At 47.7% G+C, this 18,571-nt stretch overlaps 1 protein-coding gene across 1 annotated transcript in view; it reads right to left on the bottom strand.

The window, feature by feature from the left end:
- The window catches only part of LOC143989912 (uncharacterized), a 155,889-nt gene extending 137,771 nt beyond the window's left edge, over positions 1–18,118 (bottom strand). Inside the window, 7 exon segments of the mRNA XM_077490185.1 lie at positions 2,988–3,111; positions 3,198–3,389; positions 10,154–10,357; positions 10,444–10,578; positions 10,778–10,888; positions 11,052–11,113; positions 18,067–18,118. Of these exon segments, the coding sequence (XP_077346311.1) occupies positions 2,988–3,111; positions 3,198–3,389; positions 10,154–10,357; positions 10,444–10,578; positions 10,778–10,861 (739 nt within the window). The 5' untranslated portion in view covers positions 10,862–10,888; positions 11,052–11,113; positions 18,067–18,118.
- Between the last annotated feature and the right edge of the window lie 453 nt (positions 18,119–18,571).

Raw genomic sequence — 18,571 nt, 5'->3', positions numbered from 1 at the left:
TTTTTAAATAATTTGTTATGATGGGAATAAAAAATTCCTTTATAGTACAAAAACAGCAGATAATCACTACCATAAGGGATTAATTTATACTGTGAAATAGGTAAAGTAATATATCTGGTATCATATATATATAACAATATATACCCAGAAGTAGGATATATGGGTATTTTACCTGGGAGTCACACATGAAGATACATGAGGGGTGGGGGAGGGGGGCTTTTTATATTAAAGTAATACTGAAAGCTGAGACTTTTTTACATGGATATAATCATTTTATATATAATGCACAATACTAGTAAACTTTTACTTTATGTAATAGTAATGCCTTCCATCACCTCCAGTCTATCAGCCTCCACCTTCTCTGGCATCAGATGCTGACCTTCCCTGCCCTTAAAGTCATTGTAAATGTTGGATTTCTTTTTTAAACAAATTTGTCATACTTATTTGCTCTGTGTAACGGTTTTGCACAGAGCAGCCCTGATTCTCCTCTTCTGGACCCCCCCAGCACCTCTGGCTCCTCCTGCCTTCAGTTCAGAGTGCCCCCTATAGGAAGCCACAAAGTATAGTATAGAGTTTCCCTATAGGAAGCCACAAAGTATAGTATAGAGCAGGGGTGCCCAACCTTTTGAAGGGCGAGGGCCACTTAAGCGACTTGTTAACCGGTCGCGAGCCACAATGAGCAGAGCAGGCGGATGATAGGTCCGTGCAGAGTGGACACAGACCACTCTACTCTATGGGTCCTCCGATCCACCCTGACGGAAGGGGATTGAGCCCCTTTTGCTTTTTTGTTTTTTTTAGCGAATCAGGTTGGAGGTAGGCGGGAATAAAAGGACACAAATCTGTTTACATCTGCCGTTTCATAGAGGTGAATGGAGGGTTCGATTGAGATGTACTGATTGTGTGAAAGGGGCCTTTAACACTAATGCAGAGCAGTGCACCTGTGTCTTTCCTGCGTGTTAGCTACACTTTGCCATAGACTTCTATTACATCCTGCAGGTGTGGTGCACTTTCTGAAAGCACACCAAACCTGCAGGTAATCACAAAAGTCTATGCCTCAGTGCAGGTAACCTGAAGGTGCACTGCATCTGTGGATCAGTTTGAAAGCAGCCCAGTAACCACTGTGCAGATATGCCCATATATACACTGCAATTTTAGTAATAAAATGACCTTTAATAACAGTCTTCCTTTCAGGTATTGCCTGTTGTTGCTGTCCCCGGCAGAGTGCATTTGGTATCACCCCACCTGTTGCAAGAGATGGTGGTATACAGGAAGCATCAGCTTATACAGCTCTGCTCCACAGCTGCATGCTTTGCTGGCTTCATTAACAACACAGATGCTGCGATGGCGGGTCTGCAACCCATGATCTGGGCTTGCCAATCCGCCATCCCACAGAAGGAGGTTGCGGGCCACATCAGAGGGCTCCGCAAGCCACATGTGGCACCCAGGCCACTGGTTGGACACCCCTGGTATAGAGTTCTCCTATAGGAAGCCACAAAGTATAGTATAGCGTTCCCCTATAGGAAGCCACAAATTATAATATAGAGTTCCTCTATAAGAAGGTACAATGTATAGTATAGTATATAGTTCCCCTATAGGAAGGTACAAATACCTCTGCCTTTAAAATCACTTGCCCAGGACTGCATGTCCCATGAGGCATTGCTCCTCACACATTCAAGTGTACTGAGCTGTAGTTTCTGATATGTAAAGTGTGACAGACTCACCCAGGGCAGAGGCTTTTGGCGGGAACTGAATGCTAGCCTCTTAACTATCGACTATGGGCCCTGACATATGAAGGAGCTACAAGCATATAGGAAGATATTCTGTTATGTAATGCAACAGGATATTGTGAAAAGAATGCTGATTAATGAGATCTGGAAAGCCCTGGGTCTCCTGTTGTCTAATAGTGTGGCTTCTAAGAGTCTTTCACCCATTGTTGTTTGTGCTAATTAACCTTACTATTGTATGAAGGAGATCTGTGTTGATATTTATGATAATGTGTAGTGTATAGTCGGTGAGCTAGGAGGAAGTCTACCCTAAGGGGTCATATCTCGGAATCACCTAGTCTGGGTAAATGATTTAGTAAACTAGCTCATGATAATTAGGTTTCTGGTTACAGGTGTATTGTTAGAATAATATGAGCAGGAGGGGAAACATCCTCTTTTACTGTATATAAGGCTTGTATTTTGGTTCTAATAAAACAGTCCATGTTCAACAACTAAACAAGTATCGTCTTGTTTTGTGCTTGTGAGCAGTTGGAATATCTGATGTCTATATTCAGACTGGGGGGAATCGGTATATGGCGAAAGCACTCAAGTGAGTCCCCACCCCTCTATCACTCATTGCCATCTTCCCAACACAAGAAGTACTGCACTTCCTTATTTAGTCCATGATTTAGACATGAATAATAGCAGGGCTAAGCCCCACCAGAGGTCAGAGAGTGAGGATGGGGGGAGAACAACCAAGATGAAGACTGGACAGATCCTCAAGACTACCATCATTGGGTTATTGACTCCTCCCTCTTTATTACTTTCTGTTTAAGGTTCAAAAGTTTGAGGATGTTATCACATTATTATCAACATGTAAAAGTATGTGCTCCAATAAAATCCTCAAATATAAAATGTCCAGCTGGTAGGAAATGGGTGTAAAAAAAGAGAATACATATTATGTGTTTATATAGCAGTGGGTAGAGGGGAGAGAACAGAAGTCAGGACTATGTAATGTACAACATATTGTATAAGATACAACAGATAGGACTATATAGTATCATAATGATGTAATGTACAACATAGAGTATATAGTGCAGGGGCCAGGACCCATAATATTGGTATTCAGTAATCAGTGGTGACCTAAACGTTCACATGAGACAAGTTGCGCTGCCTCCCATCTCCTAAGACTGAATCTTATGTTTCTATGTGTTTATCAGATGATGAGGGATCTAGTTGGACCCTCCGTACTGCTCTCTCCTTTAAAATAAAGTCTCCTCTTACCCGGTGATGTGAGAGGCGGCTGATTGTCCATCATGACGTCCTTGTAGAGATCCTTGTGTCCTTCTAAATACTCCCACTGCTCCATGGAGAAATAGACAGTGACATCCTGACACCTTATAGGAACCTGACACACACAATGATACAGTCACCATCCAGACACATCCCTTGTCTGTTACTGGATAATGTCCCAGAATTCCCAGCACCGCTCACCTCTCCTGTCAGCAGCAGCATCATCTTCTTGGTGACATCTAGAATCTTCTGTGTGTTGTTTCTTGGAGGGATCAGGGATGGAAGTGGGGGGAGAGCGATGGGATTCTGGATTCTCGAGGATCTTGTGGTCATATTATGAGATCTCCTTCTTGTCTCATTTTCAGTAGATTTCTTCATTATTACTGTACATTTCTGGGTTATCCAAAGATAAATATCATAATAATAAAATGTTGGCGGTTTGTAGGAGTTAAGGAAGAACCCCGAGGTGGAGCATATTACTATTGCTGCTGCTGATATATACTGCTCCGATCCCATGGGATGAATAGGAGAGGAAGGCGGTTGGGGATTGGAGCTGTACATATCCCACCCACACAAACAGCAATTGTAAGATGCTCCACCTCGGGGTCCTTCCTTAACTCCTGGAAAGTAGTGGGGGATGTCATTCTCATTGTAGATTTGGCCTAGTGACAGGCTGTTGCTGTACCCGCACACCAGATTCTGCACACTCTCAGGGACGCGGCTATCCTGGGACAGCTTAGTAAAAAGCTTCACTGACTGTCCCGGAATATTGGCATGATGTTTAGAGATGGCCTTGCAGTTCGCCCAGCAGTCAGTTCACGGCGAACCTTGCTCGTTCGCGATTCGCCAAACCGGCGGACTTCTGGCGCTATTCGCGGCGTCCATATTTGTTTATATTGTGAAGAACTTTGACCTATGACACATCCATCATGGGGTACAGGACAGCCAATTGAGACATTTCAGCACATGGACATACTCCCTACCTTATAAATAGACCTGATCTGGTGGTAATTTTACATTCTGTCTTTTGTCAGTGTAGGGAAAGGACGCTGTGTGGAGCAGGGACAGTCAGTCTAATCACTAGCTAGCTAATTAGCTATTACTATTAGATCCACAAAAGTCCTTTTAAGGACTGGTATAGGTGTACAGTATATAGGGTTGTAATACACTTATAATATACTTTCTTTCAAATATAGAAAGTATATTATGGTGCACTGCTGTGCTGCTGAGTGCTGACCGATTCTGCAGCTATCTTTTATCAGTGCTCAGTCTCTATCGCGGTGCTCGTTTCAGACAGTGAGGGAGATAGCAGCAGAGAAGCCAATCAGCAGGAAGTGTCAGCACCATGGCTGAGGATCAGCTATGGACTGGCACCCCCGGACCACCACAGTGGAGCCCTGCATAGGTGGGGGTGGGGGTAAGGGTCGGGCAGAGGGAGGGGCTCAAGCAAAGGTTGGCACACTGGGTCACTGGCACAGGACTGCGCTGCCCTGACTGTGGCACTGATCATCTCCTGCACCCCCTTCATAGCCTGGCCTGACCTTGCCTCTCCATGGCCTTCATGCGCTCCTGAATTGTCAAAATTTCACAGATAAAAAAAGAATGCTTGTTGTTGTCTACCTTCTCACTTGTACAAAAAAAGCACACTGTACTATATGCCCATACCCTCCTGTTTGAAGAGGTTGAGCGGTGTCATATTTTTGGGTCCCGCAACGAGTTGCTGGTATCAGTGCTCTCTATCTCGGTGCTGTTGTGGTGTCAGTGCTCTCTATCACGGCGGTGCTGGTGTCAGTGCTCTCTATCTCGGTGCTGGTATCAGTGCTCTCTATCACGGTGTTGGTGTCAGTGCTCTCTATCACGGTGCTGGTGTCAGTGCTCTCTATCACGGTGCTGGTGTCAGTGCTCTCTATCACGGTGCTGGTGTCACTGCTCTCTATCTCGGTGCTGGTGTCAGTGCTCTCTATCTCGGTGCTGGTGTCAGTGCTCTCTATCTCGGTGCTGGTGTCAGTGCTCTCTATCTCGGTGCTGGTGTCAGTGCTCTCTATCTCGGTGCTGGTGTCAGTGCTCTCTAGCTCGGTGCTGGTGTCAGTGCTCTCTAGCTCGGTGCTGGTATCATTGCTCTCTATCTCAGTGCTGGTGTGGTCTCAGTGCTCTCTATCACGGTGCTGGTGTCAGTGCTCTCACGATGCTGATGTCAGTGCTCTCTATCTCGGTGCTGGTGTCAGTGCTCTCTATCTCTGTGCTGGTGTCAGTGCTCTCTATCTCTGTGCTGGTGTCAGTGCTCTCTATCTCGGTGCTGGTGTCAGTGCTCTCTATCTCGGTGCTGGTGTCAGTGCTCTCTATCTCGGTGCTGGTGTCGGTGCTCTCTATCTCGGTGCTGGTGTCAGTGCTCTCTATCTCGGTGCTGGTGTCAGTGCTCTCTTTCTTGGTGCTGGTGTCAGTGCTCTCTTTCTCGGTGCTGGTGTCATTGCTCTCTTTCTCGGTGCTGGTGTCATTGCTCTCTATCTCAGTGCTGGTGTCAGTGCTCTCTTTCTCGGTGCTGGTGTCATTGCTCTCTATCTCAGTGCTGGTGTCATTGCTCTCTATCTCAGTGCTGGTGTGGTCTCAGTGCTCTCTATCACGGTGCTGGTGTCAGTGCTCTCAAGATGCTGATGTCAGTGCTCTCTATCTCAGTGCTGGTGTCAGTGCTCTCTATCTCTGTGCTGGTGTCAGTGCTCTCTATCTCGGTGCTGGTGTCAGTGCTCTCTATCATGGTGCTGGTGTCAGTGCTCTCTATCACGGTGCTGGTGTCAGTGCTCTCTATCACGGTGCTGGTGTCAGTGCTCTCTATCACGGTGCTGGTGTCAGTGCTCAGTCTCTATCGCGGTGCTGGTTTCAGACAGTGAGGGAGATAGCAACAGAGAAGCCAATCAGCAGGCAGTGCCAGCACCATGGCTGAGGATCAGCACTGGACTGGCACCTCCGGACCACCACAGTGGAGCCCTGCATAGGTGGGGATAAGGGCCGGGCAGAGGGAGGGGCTCAAGCACAGGTTGGCACACTGGGTCACTGGCACAGGACTGCGCTTGCCTGACTGTGGCACTGATCATCTGCTGCACCCCCTTCATAGCCTGGCCTGACCCTGCCTCTCCATGGCCTTCATGCACTCCTGAATTGTCAAAATTTCACAGCTAAAAAAAGAATGCTTGTCGTTGTCGATCCCAGATTCACTTAATACTTTTGTTATGTCAGTGTCCATGTTGTGGGACTATGTATATGCATAACTCTATAAACGATTTATTTAATCTAGCACACAGACCTTTTTTCTACCTTCTCACTTGTACAAAAAAAAGCACACTGTACTATATGCCCGTACCCTCCTGTTTGAAGAGGTTGAGCGGTGTCATATTTTTGGGTCCCGCAACGAGTTGCTGGTATCAGTGCTCTCTATCTCGGTGCTGTTGCGGTCTCAGTGCTCTCTATCACGGTGCTGGTGTCAGTGCTCTCTATCTTGGTGCTGGTGTCAGTGCTCTCTATCACGGTGCTGGTATCAGTGCTCTCTATCTCGGTGCTGGTGTCAGTGCTCTCTATCTCGGTGCTGGTGTCAGTGCTCTCTATCTCAGTGCTGGTGTCAGTGCTCTCACGGTGCTGGTGTCAGTGCTCTCTATCTCGGTGCTGGCGTCAGTGCTCTCTATCTCGGTGCTGGCGTCAGTGCTCTCTATCTCGGTGCTGGCGTCAGTGCTCTCTATCTCGGTGCTGGCGTCAGTGCTCTCTATCTCGGTGCTGGCGTCAGTGCTCTCTATCTCGGTGCTGGCGTCAGTGCTCTCTATCTCGGTGCTGGCGTCAGTGCTCTCTATCTCGGTGCTGGCGTCAGTGCTCTCTATCTCGGTGCTGGCGTCAGTGCTCTCTATCACGGTACTGGCGTCAGTGCTCTCTATCACGGTGCTGGCGTCAGTGCTCTCTATCACGGTGCTGGCGTCAGTGCTCTCTATCACGGTGCTGGCGTCAGTGCTCTCTATCACGGTGCTGGCGTCAGTGCTCTCTATCACGGTGCTGGTGTCAGTGCTCTCTATCTCAGTGCTGGTGTCAGTGCTCTCTATCTCAGTGCTGGTGTCAGTGCTCTCACGGTGCTGGTGTCAGTGCTCTCTATCTCGGTGCTGGCGTCAGTGCTCTCTATCTCGGTGCTGGCGTCAGTGCTCTCTATCTCGGTGCTGGCGTCAGTGCTCTCTATCTCGGTGCTGGCGTCAGTGCTCTCTATCTCGGTGCTGGCGTCAGTGCTCTCTATCACGGTGCTGGCGTCAGTGCTCTCTATCACGGTGCTGGCGTCAGTGCTCTCTATCACGGTGCTGGCGTCAGTGCTCTCTATCACGGTGCTGGCGTCAGTGCTCTCTATCACGGTGCTGGCGTCAGTGCTCTCTATCACGGTGCTGGCGTCAGTGCTCTCTATCACGGTGCTGGCGTCAGTGCTCTCTGTCTCGGTGCTGGTGTCAGTGCTCTCTATCTCGGTGCTGGTGTCAGTGCTCAGTCTCTATCACGGTGCTGGTTTCAGACGGTGAGGGAGATAGCAGCAGAGAAGCCAATCAGCAGGCAGTTTCACATTTTATATTTTCACAAATCAGCAGGCAGTGCCAGCACCATGGCTGAGGATCAGCACTGGACTGGCACCTCCAATCCCACCACAGTGGAGCCCTGCATAGGTGGGGGTAAGGGCCGGGCAGAGGGAGGGGATCAAGCACAGGTTGGCACACTGGGTCACTGGCACAGGACTGCGCTGCCCTGACTGTGGCACTGATCATCTCCTGCACCCCCTTCATAGCCTGGCCTGACCTTGCCTCTCCATAGCCTTCATGCTCTTCTGAATTGTCAAAATTTCACAGATAAAAAACAAATGCTTGTTGTTGTCGATCCCAGATTCACTTAATACTTTTGTTATGTCAGTGTCCATGTTGTTGGACTATGTATATGCATAACTCTATAAACGATTTATTTAATCTAGCACACAGACCTTTTTTCTACCTTCTCACTTGTACAAAAAAAGCACACTGTACTATATGCCCGTACCCTCTTGTTTGAAGAGGTTGAGCGGTGTCATATTTTTGGGTCCCGCAACGAGTTGCTGGTATCAGTGCTCTCTATCTCGGTGCTGTTGCGGTCTCAGTGCTCTCTATCACGGTGCTGGTGTCAGTGCTCTCTATCACGGTGCTGGTGTCAGTGCTCTCTATCACGGTGCTGGTGTGGTCTCAGTGCTCTCTATCATGGTGCTGGTGTCAGTGCTCTCACGGTGCTGGTGTCAGTGCTCTCTATCTTGGTGCTGGTGTCAGTGCTCTCTATCACGGTGCTGGTGTCAGTGCTCTCTATCACAGTGCTGGTGTCAGTGCTCTCTATCACAGTGCTGGTGTTGGTGCTCTCTATCTCGGTGCTGGTGTCGGTGCTCAGTCTCTATCACGGTGCTGGTATCAGTGCTCAGTCTCTCTCTATCACAGTGCTGGTGTCAGTGCTCTCTATCACGATGCTGGTGTCAGTGCTCTCTATCTCGGTGCTGGTGTCAGTGCTCTCTATCATGGTGCTGGTGTCAGTGCTCTCTATCACGGTGCTGATGTCAGTGCTCTCTATCACGATGCTGGTGTTGGTGCTCTCTATCTCAGTGCTGGTGTCGGTGCTCAGTCTCTATCACGGTGCTGGTGTCAGTGCTCTCTATCACGATGCTGGTGTCAGTGCTCTCTATCTTGGTGCTGGTGTCAGTGCTCAGTCTCTATCACGGTGCTGGTGTCGGTGCTTAGTCTCTATCGCGGTGCTGGTTTCAGACAGTGAGGGAGATAGCAGCAGAGAAGCCAATCAGCAGGCAGTGCCAGCACCATGGCTGAGGATCAGCACTGGACTGGCACCTCCAGACCACCACAGTGGAGCCCTGCATAGGTGGGACTAAGGTCCGGGCAGAGGGAGGGGCTCAAGCACAGGTTGGCACACTGGGTCACTGGCACAGGACTGCGCTGCCCTGACTGTGGCACTGATCATCTCCTGCACCCCCTTCATAGCCTGGCCTGACCTTGCCTCTCCATGGCCTTCATGCGCTCCTGAATTGTCAAAATTTCACAGATAAAAAAAGAATGCTTGTCGTTGTCGATCCCAGATTCACTTAATACTTTTGTTATGTCAGTGTCCATGTTGTGGGACTATGTGTGCACAGCTAGTAAGTATTTTGTGCCTGAAAATATGACCTGGAGGTTTTTAAGGTTCGCCTGCCATTAAAGTCAATGGGGTCTGCCGAACTTTTGGTCACGTTCGTGGTTCGCAAAACATCCTGTCGGAAGTTCGTCCATCACTATGTAGCTCCACCCAAAAGGGGAAGATCCACTTGCTTGCCCCCCCCCCCACATTTGGCTCCTTTTGGGGAGGAGCGGGTACCTAGTTTTCACAGATGAACTCAGTTCAAAGTTTGGCCCCCTCCCCCGCTGCTGAGCCATTCAAAAAGCACAGCAAGCTTTACGTATGTGCAGTAGAGAACCGGCTGTGCAGGTGCAAGGTTTCACTGCCAATTCCCTTAGCCCAGATGGCGACTGCAGCACCCAAGAGCTGATTGAAAAATCGACTCAGGTGAAGACACCGCTGGATTGGTGGAGAGGTAAGTGCCCTAATATTAAAAGTCAGCAGCTACAGTATTTGTAGCTGTTGACTTTTATTTTTTTTCTGAAGAAGCCTGGAGATCCTCTTTAAGATGGCTCTGCTCTCCCATAATCCCTCATCTCTATGGTCAGCTCTACATTTATTCTCCAGGGTTCCACCCCAATGTCCCCAATTCAGCAAAGGACAGACATCTCCATACAATGATATGATTACAATGTGGTCAGATTAATAGATCCTTCTAGAAGTCATATAATAGAGTCACTAATGTTTTAAGGACCACTGACCCACCAGAAAATGTTACCCATGGAATTAGTGGTTAGTGGGCGTGGCATGCTGGTAATCATGGGTCTCACTGATTGGACTAAACCTGGCATTATTATCTCCTATACCCAATGCCGCCATCTTGTACTATTACCAAATATCATAAAGTATGTACACTTCATGTATTCATAGTACTTGTGTGGATGTCGTTATTGATTAGCAGAACATCAGAGTGACTCTGAATACATCCCAGTGTACAGCGGAGTCAGATTTAACCCCTTCATTACACTCACCTCTCCAGTCAGCAGGCTGAGGATCTCCAGGGTGAGGTTTAATATCGTCTCATTCCAGGGAAATTCCTTCCTTACATTCTTCACAAAACTCAAATTCTGCTGACTGTCCATCATGACGTCCTTGTAGAGATCCTTGTGTCCTTCTAAATACTCCCACTCCTCCATGGAGAAATAGACAGTGACATCCTGACACCCTATAGGAACCTGACACACACAATGATACAGTCACCATCCAGACACATCCCTTGTCTGTTACTGGATAATGTCCCAGAATTCCCAGCACCGCTCACCTCTCCTGTCAGCAGCTCCATCATCTTCTTGGTGACTTCTAGAATCTTCTGCATGTTGTGTCTCTCAGGTTTTAGGGAGTCACATGGAGGCACTGTGATGGTCATATGATCACCTGCCTTCACAAAAGGACATCTCTGTAATGAGGAACCAATAGGAATATCATGTTAGAGTCCCAGAATCCCCCTCACCTCTGCGGTCAGGTCTGGGTTTTATTAATAGAGATAAGAATGATGTCATGTGACCTCCCAGAATCCTCCTCCCCTCCCGGTCAGGTCTGTGTTTTATTAATAGAGATAAAAGTGATGTCATGTGACCTCTCAGAATCCTCCTCACCTTTCTGGTCAGCAGGTAGATGATGTCCAGGGTGAGGTTTAGTATCCTCTCAGTCATGTTACTCTGGTCCTCCTCCATCCTCATTGGTCATGTGATCTATGCAAGGTTTTCCTGAAAACCAATAATTAATGACAGAGAATGATCTGGACTGTACTGGTTGTAGAATATTAGGATGGGATGAATGGGGGATAATATGAGGGAAGAACCGACCCCAGTGGCATTACACACAGAGGAACATTCAGTTTAGTGTTGTTTTGGTCCAGGAGCCTCTTACCTTTGACTTGATAGATTACAAAGTCCTTTTACTATATTAAGTCCGATTTGCTGGTTTTCAAGCTGCTGGCAAAAAATTACAAATAAGATTCCATCTATGTCTAAATAAACCCCCCCCCCCCCTCCCCATTCCCCACACCTAATAAAAGTCATATTCTTAAAAAAAAAAAAAAGTCTAATGAAGAAAAAATAATGAAGAAAATGTTCCGGCCCTGTAATGGGGAAATTAAGGGGTTAATCTAGGTTCCCACACTATATATGTGTGTATCATCATCTGCTGGAGATAAAAGATGTCACAGTTATGGATGGCCGAACGGTTCGCCCGGCGGTCGCTTCGTGGCGAATTTCGGCTGTTCGCTGTCCGCCCGATCGGTGGACTATTGCCGCCGTTCGCCCGGCGGACTTCCGTGTTTACTGTGTAAAAGAACTTTGACCTATGATGACACATCCATCATGGGGTACAGGACAGCCAATTGAGACATTACAGCACATGGACACTTGGACATTCCCCCTAACTTATAAATACACCCGATCCGGCGGCCATTTTACATTCTTTCTTCTGTCACTATAGGGAGAGGTTGCTGTGTGGAGCAGGGAGAGACTGCAGTGACCCAAATCGCTAGCTATTTGGTCCACAAAAGTTATTTTCAGGACTGGTATAGGTGTTAGGTGTAGTTCAGGATATAGGTTTGAGGTGAGGCACTGCTGTGCTAGTAAATGTTGCAGCAGCCTGTCTTGTCAGTGTAGAGAGAGGGACAGGACGCTGTGTGCAGCAGGGACAGTCAGTTTAATCATCAGCTGTTACTATTAGGTCCACAAAAGTCTTTTTCAGGACTGGTATGGTAAATTTGTACAGGATATAGTTTTGAGTGCTATTCAAGTTATTGTTCCAGCAGCCTGTGTTTTGTCAGTTTAAATAGGGACAGGCAGGAAGCTGTGTGTGGCAGTGAGGGACAGTCAGTTTAATCAGTAGCTATTACTATTAGGTCCACAAAGGTTCTTTTCAGGACTGGTATGGTAATAGGCTTGTACACGTATATTCTTTCTTCCAAATATAAAAAGAATATTATACTTGGCTGCTGCCCTTCTGCTGCAGTAGTCCTTTATGAGTATAGGGACTGAGGTACAGTCTGCTAATCATTCACAACCTACTAGTTCCACAAAGGTCCTTATAAGGACTGGTAAGGTATAGGGTACTACAGTACATAAGGTTGACTGAGGTACAGTCTGCTATTCCTTAAGGACTGGTATAGGTCCACAATATATAGGGTTGAGGTGCACTACTGATGACTGCTGCCCTTCTGCTGCAGTAGTCCTTTATGAGTATAGGGACTGAGGTACAGTCTGCTAATCATTCACAACTAGTGATGGACGAACTTCCGACGGGACGTTTCGCGAACGCGGACCGCGAACGTGGCCGATAGTTCGCGAAACCGAAAGTTCGCGGCGGGCCCCATTGACTTCAATGGGAGGTGAACTTCGCAAACCTTTAGGTCAAATTTGCAGCCACAAAATAATTATTAGCTGGGCAAACATAGTCCCACCACATGGCCAATGACATAATACATGTATGAGGTGAATTTGGGATCGATAACTACAAGCATTCTTTTTTTATATGGGAAATTGTTCTGACAATTCAGGACTGTGGAGCGCATGAAGGCAATGGAGGAGACGGAAGGTCAGGGACCAGGGTAGGCAAAGAAGAGGGTGCAGGAGATGATCACCAGCATCGTGACATACAGCAATGACACCTGCACCGTGATAGAGTCATCTGACAACAGCACTGTGATAGAGGGCACTGACATCAGCAGCGTGACATAAAGCATTAACACCAGCACCGTGACTTACAGCATTGACAGCAACACCGTGATAGAGAGCACTGACATCAGAAGCGTGACATTAAGCACTGACATCAGCACCGTGATATACAGCACTGACAGCAGCACCGTGATAGAGAGCACTGACATCAGAAGCGTGACATTAAGCACTGACATCAGCACCGTGATATACAGCACTGACAGCAGCAGCGTGACATTAAGCACTCACACCAGCACCGTGATATACAGCACTGACAGCAGCACCGTAAGCAGCCCCAGGAGTAAGTCAGCACAGCACAGGGATGGTGTGATCCCCTCATAATAAGAACCCCCAGGAGGAAGTCAGCACAGCACAGGGATGGTGTGATCCCCTCATAATAAGCAGGCCCAGGAGAAACTCAGCACAGCACAGGGATGGTGTGATCCCCTCATAATAAGAACCCCCAGGAGGAAGTCAGCACAGCACAGGGATGGTGTGATCCCCTCATAATAAGAACCCCCAGGAGGAAGTCAGCACAGCACAGGGATGGTGTGATCCCCTCATAATAAGAACCCCCAGGAGGAAGTCAGCACAGCACAGGGATGGTGTGATCCCCTCATAATAAGAACCCCCAGGAGGAAGTCAGCACAGCACAGGGATGGTGTGATCCCCTCATAATAAGAACCCCCAGGAGGAAGTCAGCACAGCACAGGGATGGTGTGATCCCCTCATAATAAGAACCCCCAGGAGGAAGTTGCACCTCAACCCTATGTATTGTGGACCGATAACAGTCCTTATAGAATAGCAGACTGTACCTCACTCAACCCTATGTACTGTAGCACCCTAGACCAAGTTACCAGTCCTTATAAGAACTTTTGTGGACCAAGCAGGTTGTGTGTGACTGATTAGAAGACTTTACGTCAGTCCCTATACCAATGAAGGACTGCTGCAGTATAGGGCAGCGGTCAGCAGTAGTGCACCTCAACCCTATGTATTGTGGACCGATAACAGTCCTTATAGAATAGCAGACTGTACCTCACTCAACCCTATGTACTGTAGCACCCTAGACCAAGTTACCAGTCCTTATAAGGACTTTTGTGGACCAAGCAGGTTGTGTGTGACTGATTAGAAGACTTTACGTCAGTCCCTATACCAATGAAGGACTGCTGCAGTATAGGGCAGCGGTCAGCAGTAGTGCACCTCAACCCTATGTATTGTGGACCGATAACAGTCCTTATAGAATAGCAGACTGTACCTCACTCAACCCTATGTACTGTAGCACCCTAGACCAAGTTACCAGTCCTTATAAGAACTTTTGTGGACCAAGCAGGTTGTGTGTGACTGATTAGAAGACTTTACGTCAGTCCCTATACCAATGAAGGACTGCTGCAGTATAGGGCAGCAGTCAGCAGTAGTGCACCTCAACCCTATGTATTGTGGACCGATAACAGTCCTTTTAGAATAGCAGACTGTACCTCACTCAACCCTATGTACTGTAGCACCCTAGACCAAGTTACCAGTCCTTATAAGAACTTTTGTGGACCAAGCAGGTTGTGTGTTAGTGATTAGCAGACTGTACGTCAGTCCCTATACCAATGAAGGACTGCTGCAGTATAGGGCAGCAGTCAGCAGTAGTGCACCTCAACCCTATGTATTGTGGACCGATAACAGTCCTTATAGAATAGCAGACTGTACCTCACTCAACCCTATGTACTGTAGCACCCTAGACCAAGTTACCAGTCCTTATAAGAACTTTTGTGGACCAAGCAGGTTGTGTGTTAGTGATTAGCAGACTGTACGTCAGTCCCTATACCAATGAAGGACTGCTGCAGTATAGGGCAGCGGTCAGCAGTGGTGCACCTCAACCCTATCTATTGTGGACCGATAGCGGTCCTTACAGAACAGCAGACTGTACCGCACTCAACCCTATGTACTGTAGCACCCTAGACCAAGTTACCAGTCCTTATAAGAACTTTTGTGGACCAAGCAGGTTGTGTGTTAGTGATTAGCAGACTGTACGTCAGTCCCTATACTGCTGAAGGACTGCTGCAGTATAGGGCAGCGGTCAGCAGTGGTGCACCTCAACCCTATCTATTGTGGACCGATAGCGGTCCTTACAGAACAGCAGACTGTACCGCACTCAACCCTATGTACTGTAGCACCCTAGACCAAGTTACCAGTCCTTATAAGAACATTTGTGGACCAAGCAGGTTGTGTGTTAGTGATTAGCAGACTGTACGTCAGTCCCTATACTGCTGAAGGACTGCTGCAGTATAGGGCAGCGGTCAGCAGTGGTGCACCTCAACCCTATCTATTGTGGACCGATAGCGGTCCTTACAGAACAGCAGACTGTACCTCACTCAACCCTATGTACTGTAGCACCCTACACAGACCAAGTTACCAGTCCTGATAAAGAGCTTTGTGGAACAAGTGAGTTGTGAATGATTAGCAGACTGCAGCAGAAGGGCAGCAGTCAAGTATAATATTCTTTCTATATTTGGAAGAAAGAATATTATACGTGTACAAGCCTATTACCATACCACTGATACCAGTCCTGAAAAGAACCTTTGTGGAACTAATAGTAACAGCAACTCTTTAAACTGACCCTCACTGCCTGACACACTGCTTCCTTCCTGTCCCTATACAAACTGGCAAAAAAGAGGAGCCTGGAACAATTACTGGTTACTGGAATAGCTCTTTTGTGGACCTGATAGTAACAGCTAATGATGATGATGATGACTAACCTGACTCTCCCTGTAGCACACACCGTCCTGTCCCTTTCTCTAAACTGACAAAAGACACTCAGGCTGCTGCAAGAATCAGTAGCACAGCAAACCTATATACACCTAACACCTATACTAGTCCTGAAAAGAATTTTTGTGTACCAAATAGCTAGCGATTTATCTCTCCCTACTCCACACAGCAACCTTTCCCTATAGTGACAGAAGAAAGAATGTAAAATGGCCGCCGGATCGGGTGTATTTATAGGTTAGGGGGAATGTCCAAGTGACCTTGTGCTGTAATGTCTCAATTGGCTGTCCTGTACCCCATGATGGATGTGTCATCAGGTCAAAGTTCCTTTACACAGTAAAAACACGGAAGTCCGCCGGGCGAACGACGCCAATAGTCCGCCGAACTGGCGGACCGCGAACAGCCGAAATTCGCCGCGAAACGACCGCCAGGCGAACTGTTCGGCCATCACTATTCACAACCTACTAGTTCCACAAAGGTCCTTATAAGGACTGGTAAGGTATAGGGTACTACAGTACATAGGGTTGAGTGAGGTACAGTCTGCTATTCCTTAAGGACTGGTATAGGTCCACAATATATAGGGTTGAGGTGCACTACTGCTGACTGCTGCCCTTCTGCTGCAGTAGTCCTTTATGAGTATAGGGACTGAGGTACAGTCTGCTAATCATTCACAACCTACTAGTTTCACAAAGGTCCTTATAAGTACTGGTAAGGTATAGGGTACTACAGTACATAGGGTTGAGTGAGGTACAGTCTGCTATTCCTTAAGGACTGGTATAGGTCCACAATATATAGGGTTGAGGTGCACTACTGCTGACCGCTGCCCTATACTGCAGCAGTCCTTTATCAGTATAGGGACTAAGGTACAGTCTGCTAATAATTCACAACCTACTAGTTCCACAAAGGTCCTTATAAGGACTGGTAAGGTATAGGGTACTACAGTACATAAGGTTGAGTGAGGTACAGTCTGCTATTCCTTAAGGACTGGTATAGGTCCACAATATATAGGGTTGAGGTGCACTACTGCTGCCCTTCTGCTGCAGCAGTCCTTTATCAGTATAGGGACTGAGGTACAGTCTGCTAATCCCTAGCTACTAGTTCCACAAAGGTCCTTAAGGACTGGTATAGGTGTACTATTTGGTGTGCACTATATAGTTGTGTAATACACATATAAAATACTTGCACATACTTGACTTCCTCCTGGGGCTGCTTATTATGAGGGGCTCCCACCATCCCTGTGCTGTGCTGACTTCCTCCTGGGGCTGTACCTCTGCTGTGCATATTATGAGGGGCTCCCACCATCCCTGTGCTATGCTCATTATGAGGGGCTCCCACCATCCCTGTGCTATGCTCATTATGAGGGGCTCCCACCATCCCTGTGCTGTGCTGACTTCCTCCTGGGGCTGCTTATGAGGGGCTCCCACCATCCCTATGCTGTGCTGGCTTCCTCCTGGGGCTGCTTATTATGAGGGGCTCCCACCATCCCTGTGCTGTGCTGACTTCCTCCTGGGGCTGTACCTATGCTGTGCATATTATGAGGGGCTCCCACCATCCCTGTGCTATGCTCATTATGAGGGGCTCCCACCATCCCTGTGCTATGCTGACTTCCTCCTGGGGCTGCTTACGGTGCAGGTGTCAGTGCTGTATATCACGGTGCTGGTGTGAGTGCTTTATGTCACGCTGCTGATGTCAGTGCTCTCTATCACGGTGCTGGTGTCAGTGCTGTATATCACTGTGCTGGTGTCAGTGCTTTATGTCACGCTGCTGATGTCAGTGCTCTCTATTACGGTGCTGGTGTCAGATCACTCTATCACGGTGCAGGTTATTGCTGTATGTCACGCTGCTGATGTCAGTGCTCTCTATCACGGTGCTGGTGTCAGTGCTGTATATCACGGTGCTGGTGTCAGTGCTGTATATCATGGTGCTGTATATCACGGTGCTGGTGTCACTGCTTTATGTCACGCTGCTGATGTCAGTGCTCTCTATCACGGTGCTGGTGTCAGATCACTCTATCACGGTGCAGATGTCATTGCTGTATGTCATGCTGCTGGTGATCATCTCCTGCACCCTCTTCTTTGCCTACCCTGACCTTCCCTCTCCTCCATTGCCTTCATGCGCTCCACAGTCCTGAATTGTCACAACAATTTCACATATAAAAAAGGAATACTTGTAGTTGTCGATCCCAGATTCACCTCATACATGTGTTATGTCATTGGCCATGTGGTGGGACTATGTGTGCACAGCTATTAATTATTTTGTGGCTGCAAATTTGACCTGTAGGTTTGCAACGTTCGCCTCCCATTGAAGTCAATGGGGCCCGCCGCGAACGTTACGGTTCGCAAATTATCGGCCGCGTTCACGAAACATCCCGTCGGAAGTTCGTCCATCACTAGTCACGGTGACTATGGAGGAAGAGGACAGACATGACGGAGGTTACTGGGTGTAAATAGAGAATAAGATCTTATTACCTCCCCTTCTGCCACTTCCAGCACTGTCTCCTCTCTACTGCCTCCCGACTCACCTCTCACCCGGAACTTCCTGTCTTCCATAGAGACTTCCTGTTAGAGTAGAAGTGAGATCACCACCTTGTGGAGATCAGAGGAACTGCAGACACATCTCGTAGTGTGAACACGGCCTTGTGCTGTGTGTGTATGTACTGTATATTCTTATAGATGGGTCATCTCCACTCCCACCAAGGGGGATAGAAATATATTACTGCCTAGTCCAGCCTTTCTCATCCAGGTTTCCTCACAAATTTTCTAGGGGTTCCTTGAGAAATGAACAAATTATGTCTCTCAGTAACATCTGGCAACAATGATCTGTAAAATCAATTTCTTGGGGTACATAACAGGAGACAGAGCATCTTTCTAAATCCTCACCAACACTGTTATGTGCCACCTACTGTATAGGTGATTGCACTCTAAAAAAAAAGACAGGAAGTCCTCTCCTAGTGTATTACCACTAGGAAAACCA

This window comes from Lithobates pipiens, unplaced genomic scaffold (assembly GCF_037356315.1).
Source record: "Lithobates pipiens isolate NorthernLeopardFrog02 unplaced genomic scaffold, aLitPip1_a1.2 Scaffold_18, whole genome shotgun sequence".
NCBI classification, from domain to species: domain Eukaryota; kingdom Metazoa; phylum Chordata; class Amphibia; order Anura; family Ranidae; genus Lithobates; species Lithobates pipiens.
This window is presented reverse-complemented; position numbering and strand designations above follow the sequence as displayed.